Source organism: Micromys minutus, assembly GCF_963924665.1.
Source record: "Micromys minutus genome assembly, chromosome: 33".
Taxonomy (NCBI): domain Eukaryota; kingdom Metazoa; phylum Chordata; class Mammalia; order Rodentia; family Muridae; genus Micromys; species Micromys minutus.
The window spans coordinates 5,776,860-5,790,431 of NC_137968.1; the positions used below are offsets into that span (position 1 = coordinate 5,776,860).

The window sequence follows — 13,572 nt, forward strand, 5'->3', positions numbered from 1 at the left end:
TCAAAACAGAAAGCTCCGCATGGCCAAAGACATCACGAGGCTGGACAGTGCTTCAACGTCTTCTAGTGAAATCTACACTCTTCTAGAGACTCTTGTCAACGCTGCCAAATACTTCTAGAAAAACTTTCTTGAAAAGCTGTGTAGCCTTCCTTTATTTCCTGAACTGTGTTCATTTGTCCACGCCTTCTAAATCATAGAACACAGCTGTATTTACAACACAAAGATTCATCTTTGTGCACATGAACTTCTAGTTGGTTTTTAGTATTGACCATGACAGGCTTTTGGTACAGCTGGCAGGGCTCTCTCTACCAGAACTAGCCCACTACTTTGCACTCATAGAAGATTCTCTTGGGCCCTCTTGAAATATTCTTGAACATTCTACGGAATGAATCTTCAGCTAGCTCCAGACCTATTTCATCTAACACGAGGCCTATCTAAGTTCTAGCTCTTGGGGCCTTTATGAGAGTTCTTCTACTTTGAAGTTCGGAGGTCTGGGAAGAGAGAAGCTAATTTCCTTTTCCACCCATCACATGCTGATACTCACCCCCTCGATCCAGCCTTCAGATCAGGAGTGGCCCTGCATCCTGGTCCCAGCTGTGTCATCTTCTTTTGTCTCTCTGGGTTTCAGTATGATGACCTCTCCTTCGTAGGGTGCACGCTGCACTGGCTTGGGTGTGCAGGTCTGAAACAGAATGCATTTCATTCCCCTCCTGCTTGGCCCCATGGATTCCAAGTTACCTTCTGGCATAGCCAAGTTAGTGTGAATTGTGAGAGCAATAACTCTGTGAATGTAACACATGCATCCTAGGCACTTCCCCTTGGCTCTCCCTCTGGGTTGTCTTAGTTGGTGTCAGTCTGCATCACAGAAAGACCCACTAGGGCTGGGGAGATGGCTCAGTGGGTAAGGTGCCTGCCACTCAAGCTTGGGGATTAGAGTTGTATCCTGAGAAACCAGGAAGACATTAGGGAGGTAGGGAATAATTCCAGCCCTGGGGAGGCAGAGACAAGGGCTCTCCAGGACAAGCTGGCTAGCTAGACTAGCTGATCAGTGAGTTCTGGGTTCAGGAAAGTAATGAGAATGACATGTGCATATGCACATACATGTATGTATATGTATGTACATAAATGTACATGCCTGTACATACATGTGTATATGCATGTGTCCAAACCTTCAAACATCCATATACACAAGCAAAAAAATCTTAGGAAAAAAAAAGCAAGCTAGTAAACATTCCGCCTGGCCCCACACTCTGTAAATGCCACACTATTTCCCATAGCCCCCTCCCCCATTCTTGAAGCTCTGCCCTGCATCTGTCCTAGGTCCATCTCTTGGTCCCCATCATGACTTTCCTTCATTCTTGCCCTATCGTCATCTCGGGACAGCCAGACAGTGCCTTTTGTTTTTCTTTGAAAGTAATATTTTAAGATATATATTATTTTATATGTTTACAATATATATATATATAATTCATTTTTTATGTGTATGGGTGTTGTTTCTGTATGAGTGTTAGTGCCCACAGAGGCCAGAAGAGGACTTTAGATCTTCTAAAACTGTGTTAACAAATGATTGTGAACTGCCATGTGGGCGCTAGGAATTGAACCCATGTCCTCTGGAAGAACAGCCAGTGTTCTCAACCTCTGAGCATCTCACCAGCCCCAACTGTCCTTTTTCCTTCCAACCCAGTTACCCACAGAGTTCTCTCTCTCTCTCTCTCTCTCTCTCTCTCTCTCTCTCTCTCTCTCTCTCTCTCTCTTCTCTCTCTCTCTCCTTCTTGTCCTTTCTCTCTCTCTCTCTCTCTTCTCTCTCTCTCTCCTTCTTGTCCTCTCTCTCTCTCTCTCTCTCTCTCTCTCTCTCTCTCTCTCTCTCCTTCTTGTACTCTCTCTTTTTCTCTCTTCTCTCTCTCCTTCTTGTCCCCCCCTCTCTCCTTCTTGTACTCTCTCTCTCTCTTTCTCTCTTCTCTCTCTCTCTCCTTCTTGTCCTCTCTCTCTCTCTCTCCTTCTTGTACTCTCTCTTTCCTTCTCTCTTCTCTCTCTTCTCTCTCTCTCTCTCATTCTTGTCCTCTCTCATTCTCTCATTCTCTCTCTGTCTCTCATTCTGTCTCTGTCTGTCTCTCTGCCTGTTTCTTTCTCTCTCATTCTCTCTGTCTCTGTCTGTCTATGTCTGTCTCTGTGTTTCTGCCTCTCTGTCTCTGTCTCCCATTCTCTCTCTCTCTTTCTCTCTCTCTCTCTCCCTCCCCCCCCCCTCTCTCTCTCTAACTTTCTGGCTGCACAGTAGAATAAGTTGCCTGTGTGCTTCATTTCTCTGATACCTTTGGTGCATTAACAGGTCTTCTGTAGAATGTTACCTCTTTAGTTACCCAGATGGAGTTAATTCAGAACTTGAGGGCATTCTGAACTTCATGAGAAAAAAAAAAAAGAATTCATGAGAAGGAACTAGATCATGGCATTTTAAAACATGCACAAGGCATCGTAATGAGTCTAGAGGCTGTCACTCCCCATGGCTACAAACATGGAGCCAAGTGACTGGACCCTTCTTGTTTCTCCTCCCTTAGCGCTATCTGGGGTGAAAAGCGGCAGGGTTGTTACAAGGATTAAACACAAAGCATGTAAAATGGTGCTTAGTGTGGGATACACTCCTAGTGAACACAATAATTCGCAAAGACAAGCATAACCACACAAACTATTATGGGTCTCCCATTGGCGGCTAAAACCCTTCTACCGTAATTAACGATCGACAGTGAGGGCTTTGAAGTGGGCCAGCTCTCAGGTGGAACTTTCTCTTTGTGCTCATGTTGGGTAGGGAACTGACAAGTTAATGAATGTCTTCGGGGCTGCATCCTCAGCCACAAAAGGGTAAATAAATCCCATCTCCAGAGGCAGAGCATTGCCTTCTCTCATTCACAGAGCCTTCGGGCGCAGGCAGCTTTGATTCTGGAGCTTGAAGCTCATTTGAAGAACCAGGCAGTGAGCGACTCTGCCCTACATCTGTCCAGGGTCCATCAGGGCTTTGCTTGATCCCCATCATGGCTTTCCTTCTTTCTGTCCTGTCGTCATCCCCAGACAGACAGACAGTGTCACTCTTCCCACGTGTACCACTCAAGTGATGCTCTGGTCACTTGGAGATATCACATCTGAAACTAAGCTTCCCCAACATCATGGTCTCTGACTACAACCTTCATCTCAGCTCTTCATCCTCTTGAGGCTCTAGCTGCCACAGTAGGTCGAACCCTATGTGGTCATCGTCCAAATCAGTACACTCCTGAGAGTGGGAAAGGTACCTGGCATTGTAAGCCACCACAGCCCAGGCCCTGCAAGCAAACCCAGATTCCCTCACACCCTCTTTTCACCCTCTCTTGCCTACTACTTGGGGGAGTCTTGCCTTTCTCTCAGTTCCTCTTGGCTAACCCCATGGTGTATTGCAGTGACTGCTTTGGAGGACCTAACCCAATGGGCAGACATGAGTATTCGTGTATGACCTGGCCCTTCCCAGACCCTGCTCCATTTTCCTCTTTCTACAGCAGTTCCTGGACCTTAACTACCTGTTGTGCGCCCTTGTTACCTTTCTGAGGGTCCTGAGAATATTCGGAACAGACTGCCGCGCCAAGTGTGCTGGCCCCGCCTCATTCATGGTGGGTTTGTTCTAGAGCAATGGTTCTCAACCTCCCTAACGCTGCAAACCCTTTAATACAGCTCCTCATGTTGTGGTGTTCCCCCCACATCCATTGCTACTTCATAACTGTAATTTTGTGATGGCTATGAATCATTAACATATACATCTGTGTTTTTATACGGCCTTAGCTGGTCCCCGTGAAAGAGTCATTAACCCGCTGAAGGGGGTTGTGACCCACAGGTTGAGAACTGCTCTCCTACAGGCTGGTCAGCTGCTCTAAACATCCCTTCCACGGATCCTAGCTGCAGACTCCGGACCTGCACCAGAAATCACAATTTGGGCTTTTCCACAGGCTGGGGTGCCTAACCTTTTCTTTTCGCTTGGTTTGTGTTTTATAGCTCAGCCCAGGTAAACACCAGACCTGAAGCTGTAGTCCTCTCTCCTGTGGAGACTCTTGTGTACACATACCGCTGCATTCTGCAATTGCCTTTGCCTTGTCTGAGGCCTGGTCAATTACTCTCCTGTTTCATAATGATAAATATAAGCAATGTGCCAAAAGTATGAGGAAAATAGTCTTTGGAGCAGAGAGTCCAGGTGTTTTCCAGATAAGCCCCCTTTCTTCTTGTGTGACTGGTCCAGACTGACTCTATTTTCCCCAAGTTCCTTTGTTGTACCCTGCCCATCAATGTTTTACTTCCTGGGTTTCTCTTTCTTGCTAATTAGCTGCATTCGATGCCCAGGTCTCAGGTCACCTGGTATCTGATAATTGCTTTCCAGCTGCCCAGTCACTGCCCTGGCCAGGCCTTTGGACACATGTAGCCTGATAGTCTCCACTCTGGTCACACCATCTGTGGAACATAGGTCGTTAAGGATACCCTGTTCTCAGTGGGGACAAGCTGAAGACCCGGGAACAATAAGTAGGATGGCAGGAAGCTTCCTAGTCACCCCAAAATCAGGAATCCTTGTGTTGCCATAAGCACCACACTGTCTCTTGGGGTGTTGGCCATGCACAAAGTCCCTCCTCCGCAGGTAGACATGATCACAGGTCACATAAGCTCCAGACAGAAGCAGGACCACCCTCAAATATGTAGACAAGGTCATCCCAAGCCCTTAGGCCAAGCCAATAGGAAGTAGTGATTGTCACACTATGAGCCATTCCAAAACTGTATATATATGGGGGCTTGGGTAGAGAGAAAAAAACTTGTGTAAGAAACACTCCACCATCCAAGAGCCTTTGGCCTAAAGAACTGATAAGACCTCTGATTGGGAAAAGATTTCCTCTCCTGGAGCGTCTTGCCCCCTGCACAGAAGCCTCTTGCTGGCTCAGTTCAGCGGCAGAAATGCAGGCAAGCACAGTCCAGAAGTGGAGGCAGCCAAACCAGTTTTTTCTTCTCTATTCACCTGAGCTCGTGAGCCCAGCTGAGCCCAGCAGCAGAAGCAGTGAAACCAGTCTCCCGGACCCAGCAGAGAAGTGGCTAGATTGGTTTTTTCCCTTCTCAGTTTGCCGGAGCTCCCACATGAACCAGCCGGGACCCAGCGGCAGGGATGGCAGAGGTCGCTCTCCTCTCTAGACAGAGAGCTGTGTGGGGACTTCTGCCTCTAGGTCCTACAACCATCTGTGTCTCTTACCTGCCATCCAGGTCCAGACTGAGGTTCTACCATTTATCCACCTCAGACACTTTGGATGGACAAGGTCTGTTTTCTTTTGTCTTAATCAGACTGATAAGACAGAGACCACTCCTACCCACACTGCTCTCTTAGAAATATATCAATTTCTTTCACGTGTCTTACCACCCTACACTGCAAAACCTTCACGCTATCAAATAAGTGAGCAGGAATCCATGACAAAGAAGGTCTAGTCTCTAGTTTCCCAGAAAGTGTAGCCTTTTGATATTTTCCTTTCCTTACAGGTAAGCTCTTTTCTGGCTGGACTCAAATCATCCACATCCCCGTGCGGAGGCTTGGTAGATTACTCTTGGTAGATGTTTCACCTGACATGCTTCTCAGAGCCTTGAGAGTTACTCACTGAGACAAAGCAGCAAACATTTGTTTTCTAAGTAAACGTAACCTACGTTTAGCAATTTGAGTCTTGATCCTCTCCTCTAGTCACAATGACAAATTTCCATGTGAAATATGAAATACTGGCATAATACGGAGCCCAGATTCAGTGGGGCGGGGCACCAGCACTCAGAGAATACAGTGTTGTTCAGCGGACTCCATCCCGGTGTCTTCTGAAAGGACACTTGATTCCCAGCAGATTTTTAGTGAAGCACAAAACACATGCACCTGGGTGAAGGAGGAAATGATCCGGCTGAACTCAGTAAGTGGATTCAAGCTCCTGCTTTAGGGACTTGTACTCTCCCTGGGAGTTTTTGCTTTTACTTGCTCTCCGAAGGTTGGACTCCCTGAGCATTCATATGTAAGACCTCTTTTATTGCTGTCTAACAGTTGCCTTGGCAATGTTGGACTTGGGGATTTAAATCTATGTTTGATGACTCTTAACTTGATCTCTAGCCTTTTTCTCTTCCATTCCAGAATCTCTGATCCAAATATCTGGAAAACCAGAGCAGAGAGGTGTGCAAATTGGGTCACAATTGGAAGATATAGGATGTGACCCTTTGGGTTCCTGAGTCCCATCCCCTGGTACCTTGAATCTTCTTGATGATGAACAGTGTTTATGAAATGAGGGAAGGCTTCTTGGATATTGGACCCCTGGGAACTTTTTATCTTTCTGTTGAGAGCAACATTATTTAAAATTATCCAACAGCTCTCTCGAGGTGCATTGGAAGACACTGGGAACCTGAAGGCACATCTGGTACGGGTCATGCCGTCTCTCTGAGATTTGGCGATCACACTGCAGCGCTGGTGGCTTCCATCTCAAGAGTAATCAAATAAGATGGCCTGACCGGAAATACATGTGCAAGGGCGTCCTAAGGGCCGTGAAAAGCCAAATTAGCCCCTCACTTAAAGGAATATGGGTGGATTATCTTAGCAGATGAGAGTTCAATTTGAGTTCATCATTTAATTATGCTTGTCATTGTGATGTGTTAGTAGAAAGGCAAAAACGAGAATTATATGCAGTGCTATGAATAAACATTAATTGCAATCATCATTGTATCTACATAATTACAGAATCGCTCTCTGGTTAGTTGATCGGGGAAGAGGAACGTGTAAATTGATAGAAATGTGACTGCATTATCTACTGAGAGAGAGAGGACAGGATGACAAATTTTCTGAAGGTAGCGAGAACAATAGAAAAGACCCCTTCAACCTCAGTGGGGTGACTGATAACATGTCACATGGAGAGTAAGGTGACAGCCGCTTGATAAAGAAATTCAGCCCACCCCTAGTGAAGTTTAGCAGGGAGCAGGGTTTTGGACACATTAAGCTGAACCACCCAGTGTTATTCCATGAGTCATTACAACATGACTGGGTTCAACAGAAGAGGCTCAACAATAAAAAGGTATGTCCTTTATAAATCTTAAAATGTGCTGTGAACTATCGCCCAAGGGCAGTTGCAACAACATTGAACCTTCTCACTTTGGGGGTGGCTCCCTCTTGAAGTTTGTTAGCAGAAGGGGAAGTGAGCCCCTACATGCTGCAGAGGGAAGACTGAGGACCCATTGAGAGACAGGAGGCAGGAGCTACGCACTGAGTAGGGTTAAAACTTTATGATTAACAGGCTTTATAGTGAGCCTCAATTTCTAAATCTCTGAAAGAGGACCACTACCCTTATCTCCAGGGTTGTGAGATTTCGACTATGACACCCAAGTGATGGTCAATAAATATTTCTGGCTGAATGATGTTGGATGGCTAGGGAAAGCAAAGAAAGAACCCAGGTTGAGTGCTCTTTGAAATGCTGGAGACAAGACATCTTTTATATTTTGAATTGCTTTTGTTGGGCATTCCTATTTGCAAGATTGGACATTCAAAGTTCCCCCCAATATTTCAGGCCAACGTTTAAAAGGTTTTTGGATTTTGGAGGATCTCAGTTCTCAGAGAAACTACCTTTCAGAAAGTAGTGGTCTGGCAGATATTAACAGCAAGACCCCCTTTTCTTTCCTTTCTGTCTTAAACATCCCAGTTGGGGTGGTTGCCTGTTTCTGGGGTGCAGGAGTGCCCTTCCATCTGCTTCCTGGCTTCCAAACTTGACACCAGGGATGAGGGCTGGACAGAGCTGCACCGAGTGTCAGCAGATGTTCCACCTTTGCTGGGTATTAGCCACCGACCCAGAGACTCGGAGCTGTATGGCAGGTGGTGACATGGGTTAAATGGCTTCCTCACACCGCCAACGGGGAGAGGCATTGGCAAACTATGACGCTGAAAATGGAAAATGCCCGTTCCAAGGATCCAGTCGGTCACCCGCTCGATTCTCTCTTATGGAGGAGAATGATGCTTATCGCTGCAGAGATGCAGGGCGGTTTAAAAGCTTTGGCAACAGTATCACTGGAAACATATTATTTCTCCAGGAGGCGGCTCTGGTTTCTCTCTAAAGTACAATGTGACCATATCCTCCAATTCTCCAGAAAAGATTGCAGTTGCCTAATAATGGAGAGAGAGAGAGAGAGAGAGAGAGAGAGAGAGAGAGAGAGAGAGAGAGAGAGAGAGAGAGATGGGGAGGGAGGGAGGGAGGGAGGGAGGGGAAAGGGAGAGGGAAGGGAGAGGGAAGGGAGGGGCAAAAGAGGGGGAAATCTGAAGGAAGGCTCATGTTTCCAATTTTTGTTGAAATTATTATACTCTAAATACAGAAAACGTCCAGGGATAAAATGCATTTGAAATTAAAGAGCCTTTGTGTTTGGTAAAAAAATTAATAATATGTAACTTCTCTTTCAGGAAACGTGAGATGTCTAAGTTTCTGCTGCTTCGGTCTTTCCTTTTACTTTTTCCATTTCTTTTTCTTTCCTGTTTAACTTCTTCCCAGAGTTAGAGTTGCTTTTTATGCAAAACTTAAGTCCTTTTAATGTCTCTTTTTTTTTATTGAAAAAGTTATAGGAAAGATTAGCTGCCTATCTTCCAAAATAATAATATTTTTTTAAAAATAGCCCCACCTTCCCTTTAGATTTATGCCTTTTATTTTGCCCTAAGATTTTTTAAAAAGATATTTTATGAGTATAAACATTTGCCTACATGTATGTGTGTGTGCTATTTGCACACAGGAGTCTATCAAATCCCTTGGACCTGGAGCTGCAGATGCTTCTAAGCTCACAGAGGTGCTGGACCATGGCCTCTAAAACAGTGATGCGGGCTCGTAACTGCTGAGTAAGCTCTTTGTTTTAAGATGTTTTATAAATATGTGTATATCACATGGAGGAAGAAACCCATCAAGCTAGAAATGCTGCATCAGACCCCTTAGAACTGAAGATGTAGGAGGCTGTCAGCCATCTGATGAGATTGTTGGGGACAAACTTGGGTCCTAAAAAAGATCAGTAAATGCTCCTCATGCCTGAATGACGTCCCTCCGACTCCTGAACAGGTCTTTTAGCTCCTTGATTGTCCACCTCACTGTGCTGGCTCAGTCAGCCTTCAGAAATGCCGGCTCATGAAATGTTAGAACTGCTTCATCTTAGCACACAAACCAGCAGAAAGACTTTCGGGGTCCTCACAGTCACCACCTGCTAACTACCGGTGTCAACATTTCTAAATGCAGCCCACAGTAAACTCAACATCATCTTAACACTGACTGGGTAGGGCCAGGGTGTGACTCAGCACAACCCTAGGTTCTGTCCTAGGTGGTACCCAGCATGAAAAACGGGAGGATGGGGGAGATGAAAAAAGAATTGTGATATCTGGATAGGATTTAAAGTATTGAGAAACACTGGCTTACCTAAGCAAAACCTTAGGGAATTATTTGAAAGTGGAAGTATTTTGTATAAAGAATTTTGAGTATTCCTAAGTCAAATAAATCCACAAATCCTTAGAACAGAAATAAAAGAGGCCAGAAGAATTGTACAACATAAGGGCTGGAGAGATGGCTCAGTGGTTAGAGCACTGACTGCTCTTCCAGAGGTCCTGAGTTCAAATCCCAACAACCACATGGTGGCTCACAACCATCTGTAATGGGATCCGATGCCCTCTTCTAGTGTGTCTGAAGACAGCCTCAGTGTACTTATATATAAAAGAAACAAGCAAATCCTTAAACCAAAGAATTAACCAAAAATTTTAAAAAAGAATTAAAACAGCTAGAGAACTTTGGAGGAGGAAAATACGTATTTGAAAAGTGGGACGAGGGGAAGTCCTGAAGAAAACCATGCATTACAAGGACTCTTGGGTTGGTTGTGGGGTGGGGAGAGTGAAGCATTCTGGGTAGAGAGCAGAAAAACATGCTCTGTGGGCCAGACGCCACAGCTCTGCGAGACTTAACGAGTACAAACCAAGAGCACACCGTTGCCTTCACGCTCTCAAAATACAGAGTTCTAGATTTTTCCATCTAAAGAGAAATTTTTTGAACAGTATTTTAGTCCCTTTAGTGAAATTTAAAAACTATTTAAAACTGTAAACTTAAACATACAAAGCACAAGATAAATTAAAAACAAATAACTTTGCTGTTGTTGTTGTTGTTGTTTATTTCTTTCTTTTTTTTTTTTTTAAATGTAATCACTGGATGGTTACAAAGATTCCGAGCCTTTGTTACAGAATCCATAATCAAACTGAGAAACCAAAGAGATGGGACTTACATCTACTAATTCTGACATTTCCAACTCTCATTTGAGGGCTAAGATATTTAACTTTCAGGTGGAAAAGCAGACCTAAAGGACAACAGGGACCTTGCTCAGGTTGTATGGCCAGGACACGGGAAGGAAGGGTGAGCGCATATTCTGATCACCCTTCCCCAAATGCCACCCCTGGTGGTTACCCCCAAAATGCTCCTTACAGATTTTTAGCTAAAGAGAACACATTTTTCTCATGCGCAGCTGCTGTACTAAGACCCATAATTGTATGCAGTCAGGTAGGCCACGCCCTCCGCGGCAGCTCCCAGCCAATGACTAGTGCCACTGGGAGCTAGCCAACCCCAGAGCAGGCTTAAAGATTCTCCCTGAACAGAACCCAAGCTGATATGACCTGTGTCCCTCAGTTTCCTGTCTCCTTCCTTCCGTCTCCTGGGTCATCTTTGAATTGAATTTTTGCTGCTCACGGTTTCCCCACTTCCTTTAACTTTCTCACAGTTGTCTCCGACAAACCCTACTCTTTATCCATCTGGATGCCTGGGTCTTGGACGACCAAGACCTAATGGTGAATAGGTTGCTCAAGGAACTACCCTAAAAAAAAAAAAAAAAAATGTGAAAAAAAAAAAAAAAAAAAAAAAAAAAAACCAACTACACATCTGCAAACCTCCCCCTAGGAATTCTTTCATCAAAAGCTGGGATGCACCTGTCCTTTTCTGGTCAATCTTGACGCTCAGGGGGCATGTTGAACGCACTCTGACATGGTGCCACCACCATGAATAATAAATAACAAACCTGACATCCAGGGTAGACAGCACTGGTCACCATAGTGGTGCAGCTCACCTGGTCTCGCTGCTTGATTCGTTTGTAAATGTATTCAGCAAAAGGTTGGCGCGGAATAAATCTCCCATGTCCTGCTGTGACGTCGAAAACGCCTGCCTCATACACCACTCTGCCTCTTGAAATAGTCACCAGGGGCACCCCGTGGCACACCATGCCCTCGAAGATGTTGAAGTTAACGGCCTGATGATGTGTTTTGGCTGAGATCCTCCTGTGTTTGTGAAAAACCAGAACGGCCCCAGGTCATCACTGTTTATCTGGTGAATACAGAATGCTACGAGAGAGCTGACTCGGGAGAAAAACTTAAACGGGGCTTTAATCTCGTACCGGGAGGCTTCCAGAACAGAACAGACCACTGACATTTTACTGCAAAGTTATCATATTCTTGAAGAGGAAAACCCAAGGGACCCATCCTTACCGTGACGAATGGAGATGGATGGAGGTGGGGCGATGTCTGCCCTATTGATTTCTTAAAAGCATTTCAAAGAACAGCACCCCCACCCTGACCTTTTAGTTATAAGGCATGCTAAGTACAACTGAGCATGCTTGCTCAGGTCTGCAGGATGCTCACTTTGACAGATGTAGCTGAGGCTCTCTCTCAATACCCCGTCCCAAGTGTCATGCTCCGTCCTGCCTCCCGGGGAAACTACTACTTGACGGCTATTAAATTGAGCTGGGTAGTTATCAAGGAGAGAAATACGTTTCGAAAGATCTCCTCTGGTCAGTGACGCGTTAGAAATGTGAGAACAGAGGGAATAGATAAGTGAAAATAACCACTTAGCATTTTCGATCACATATTTGCACATTCCTCATCAGCCCCAGTAGCTTATCTTAATCTTACGTTTTAACATTGACAGATAAAACTATGCATTTGCTGTGAGCAGTTTGTTATTTTTGATGTAAACAGTATCGGCCAACTAATTGGCTAGTTACCCCCAAAGCTTTTTTTTTTTTTCAAAGAATACTTTATATCCACTGTGTGAATGTTTTCCTATTGTAAAGACCCAGGAGTGAAATCTCTGGGTCATGTGCTCCTTGCAAGCTACAACAAAGGCTCTTACAGGCAAGTGAATGTGGAAAAGATCATTGCGGAGGAGGAAGAAAGACAAATGTAACCAGAACCTCGAATACTTGGAGGAGGGGAGGGCTGGCTCAAGTGTCTAGGTACTAAATAAGAAGATGAAGACATCAGCAACTGAGTTTTGGTGAAATGTGTCGGTAAAAGTGGGGTAGCCAACAAGGAGTCAGTATGGAGGAAGGCCAGGCATCTGGGTTAAAGTGACATCTGTGGCCCTTACAGTGAGTCTCAAATATTCCCACAGCCTGGGCACCACCCTTCTACAATTTGTGGCTACAGGTCTGTGTTCTTGCTGTCGGGTGCTGCATGAATGCTCTTAGTCTAGAGCTTTCTATGTGCTGTCACTCCTGGAGACCCTTACTTCTACTGTCTCTGTCAGATCAAGGCTTCTTGGAACCTAAGGATGAAAATTAGAGTTTATTAAAAAAAAGTCCAAAGCTTTCCCCAGTCAATAAAAAAAATCTAGCAAAATCAAGCCTAAGACCAAGCCCTTTTTTAAAAAGGCAATTTAAGCAGTAAAGCGTTCTCAAGAACAGAAGAAACCCATTTCATTGGAGGACTCAAGGGACAAATGGCTTTTTAGAAAGATCACAAGGCAAGCAGACAAGCCCTGACTTTCGATGGGGCAGAGAAAAGGCTTATAATTGGTGGAGGATCCAGGACCAAGAGCATCTTTATTTCCTGTGAGATCTTTCTTCCAGACCTGTCTTCATCCAGACTAAAATCATCCTACAATGTTGCAGGCTGGGATCCGATTTACTCGGTGTCTTCAAAGATGTGGGCGTTTTCTGTCAAGACTAAACTCTGTCAAATTTAGATTGCAAAATAAAATGAGGTTCAGCATCTTAACAAAAAAAGTGTTTGAGCAGATGCTTTGGTGAGAACGGTTCTGAAGGAGGCGAAATGGTTAGAAATGCTTGCTGAAGCTTGGGCCTGCACCAGACGGAGTCCGGTTCTGAAAGTGGACAGAAGCCATCTCCAGCCAACCACTTACAAATAAAATGTTAGCTTTCTCTGAGTCTCACTGAGGAAACAAACTTAAAGGTAGGCCATGTGCCCAGCCACAGGCCATGAGCCCAAAGAATTAACCCACAGGCATCTTTGGAGGTTTTTTCATCTTACAGTGTCATGTCTGGAGTGTTTTTCTTTTCAAATTTTATCTTATTTTTTAATATATATATATATATATATATATATATATATTTATATTTCTTTTTTTACCCTGTAGGTTCTTTGTCTACGGATTATGCCCTTCAGTTCAGTGGTTTTATGGGATGGATTTCTGAGTGTGGAGATAGTGAATCTCTGCGGCTGTGTTTATTCCTTGTGCTTTTTCTTGATCTTTCACCTTCTGTTTGTTTATTTTGCTCTATCCTGACATG

At 44.6% G+C, this 13,572-nt stretch overlaps 1 protein-coding gene across 1 annotated transcript in view; it reads right to left on the minus strand.

Moving 5' to 3' along the window:
- Positions 1-565: 565 nt before the first annotated feature.
- The window catches only part of DPYS (dihydropyrimidinase), a gene marked incomplete at both ends in the record, with an annotated part of 75,421 nt that continues 62,414 nt past the window's right edge, over positions 566-13,572 (minus strand). Inside the window, 2 exons of the mRNA XM_080909420.1 lie at positions 566-682; positions 11,116-11,323. Coding sequence (XP_080765546.1) covers positions 566-682; positions 11,116-11,323 — 325 coding nt within the window. The remainder of the gene's footprint in view (positions 683-11,115; positions 11,324-13,572) is intronic.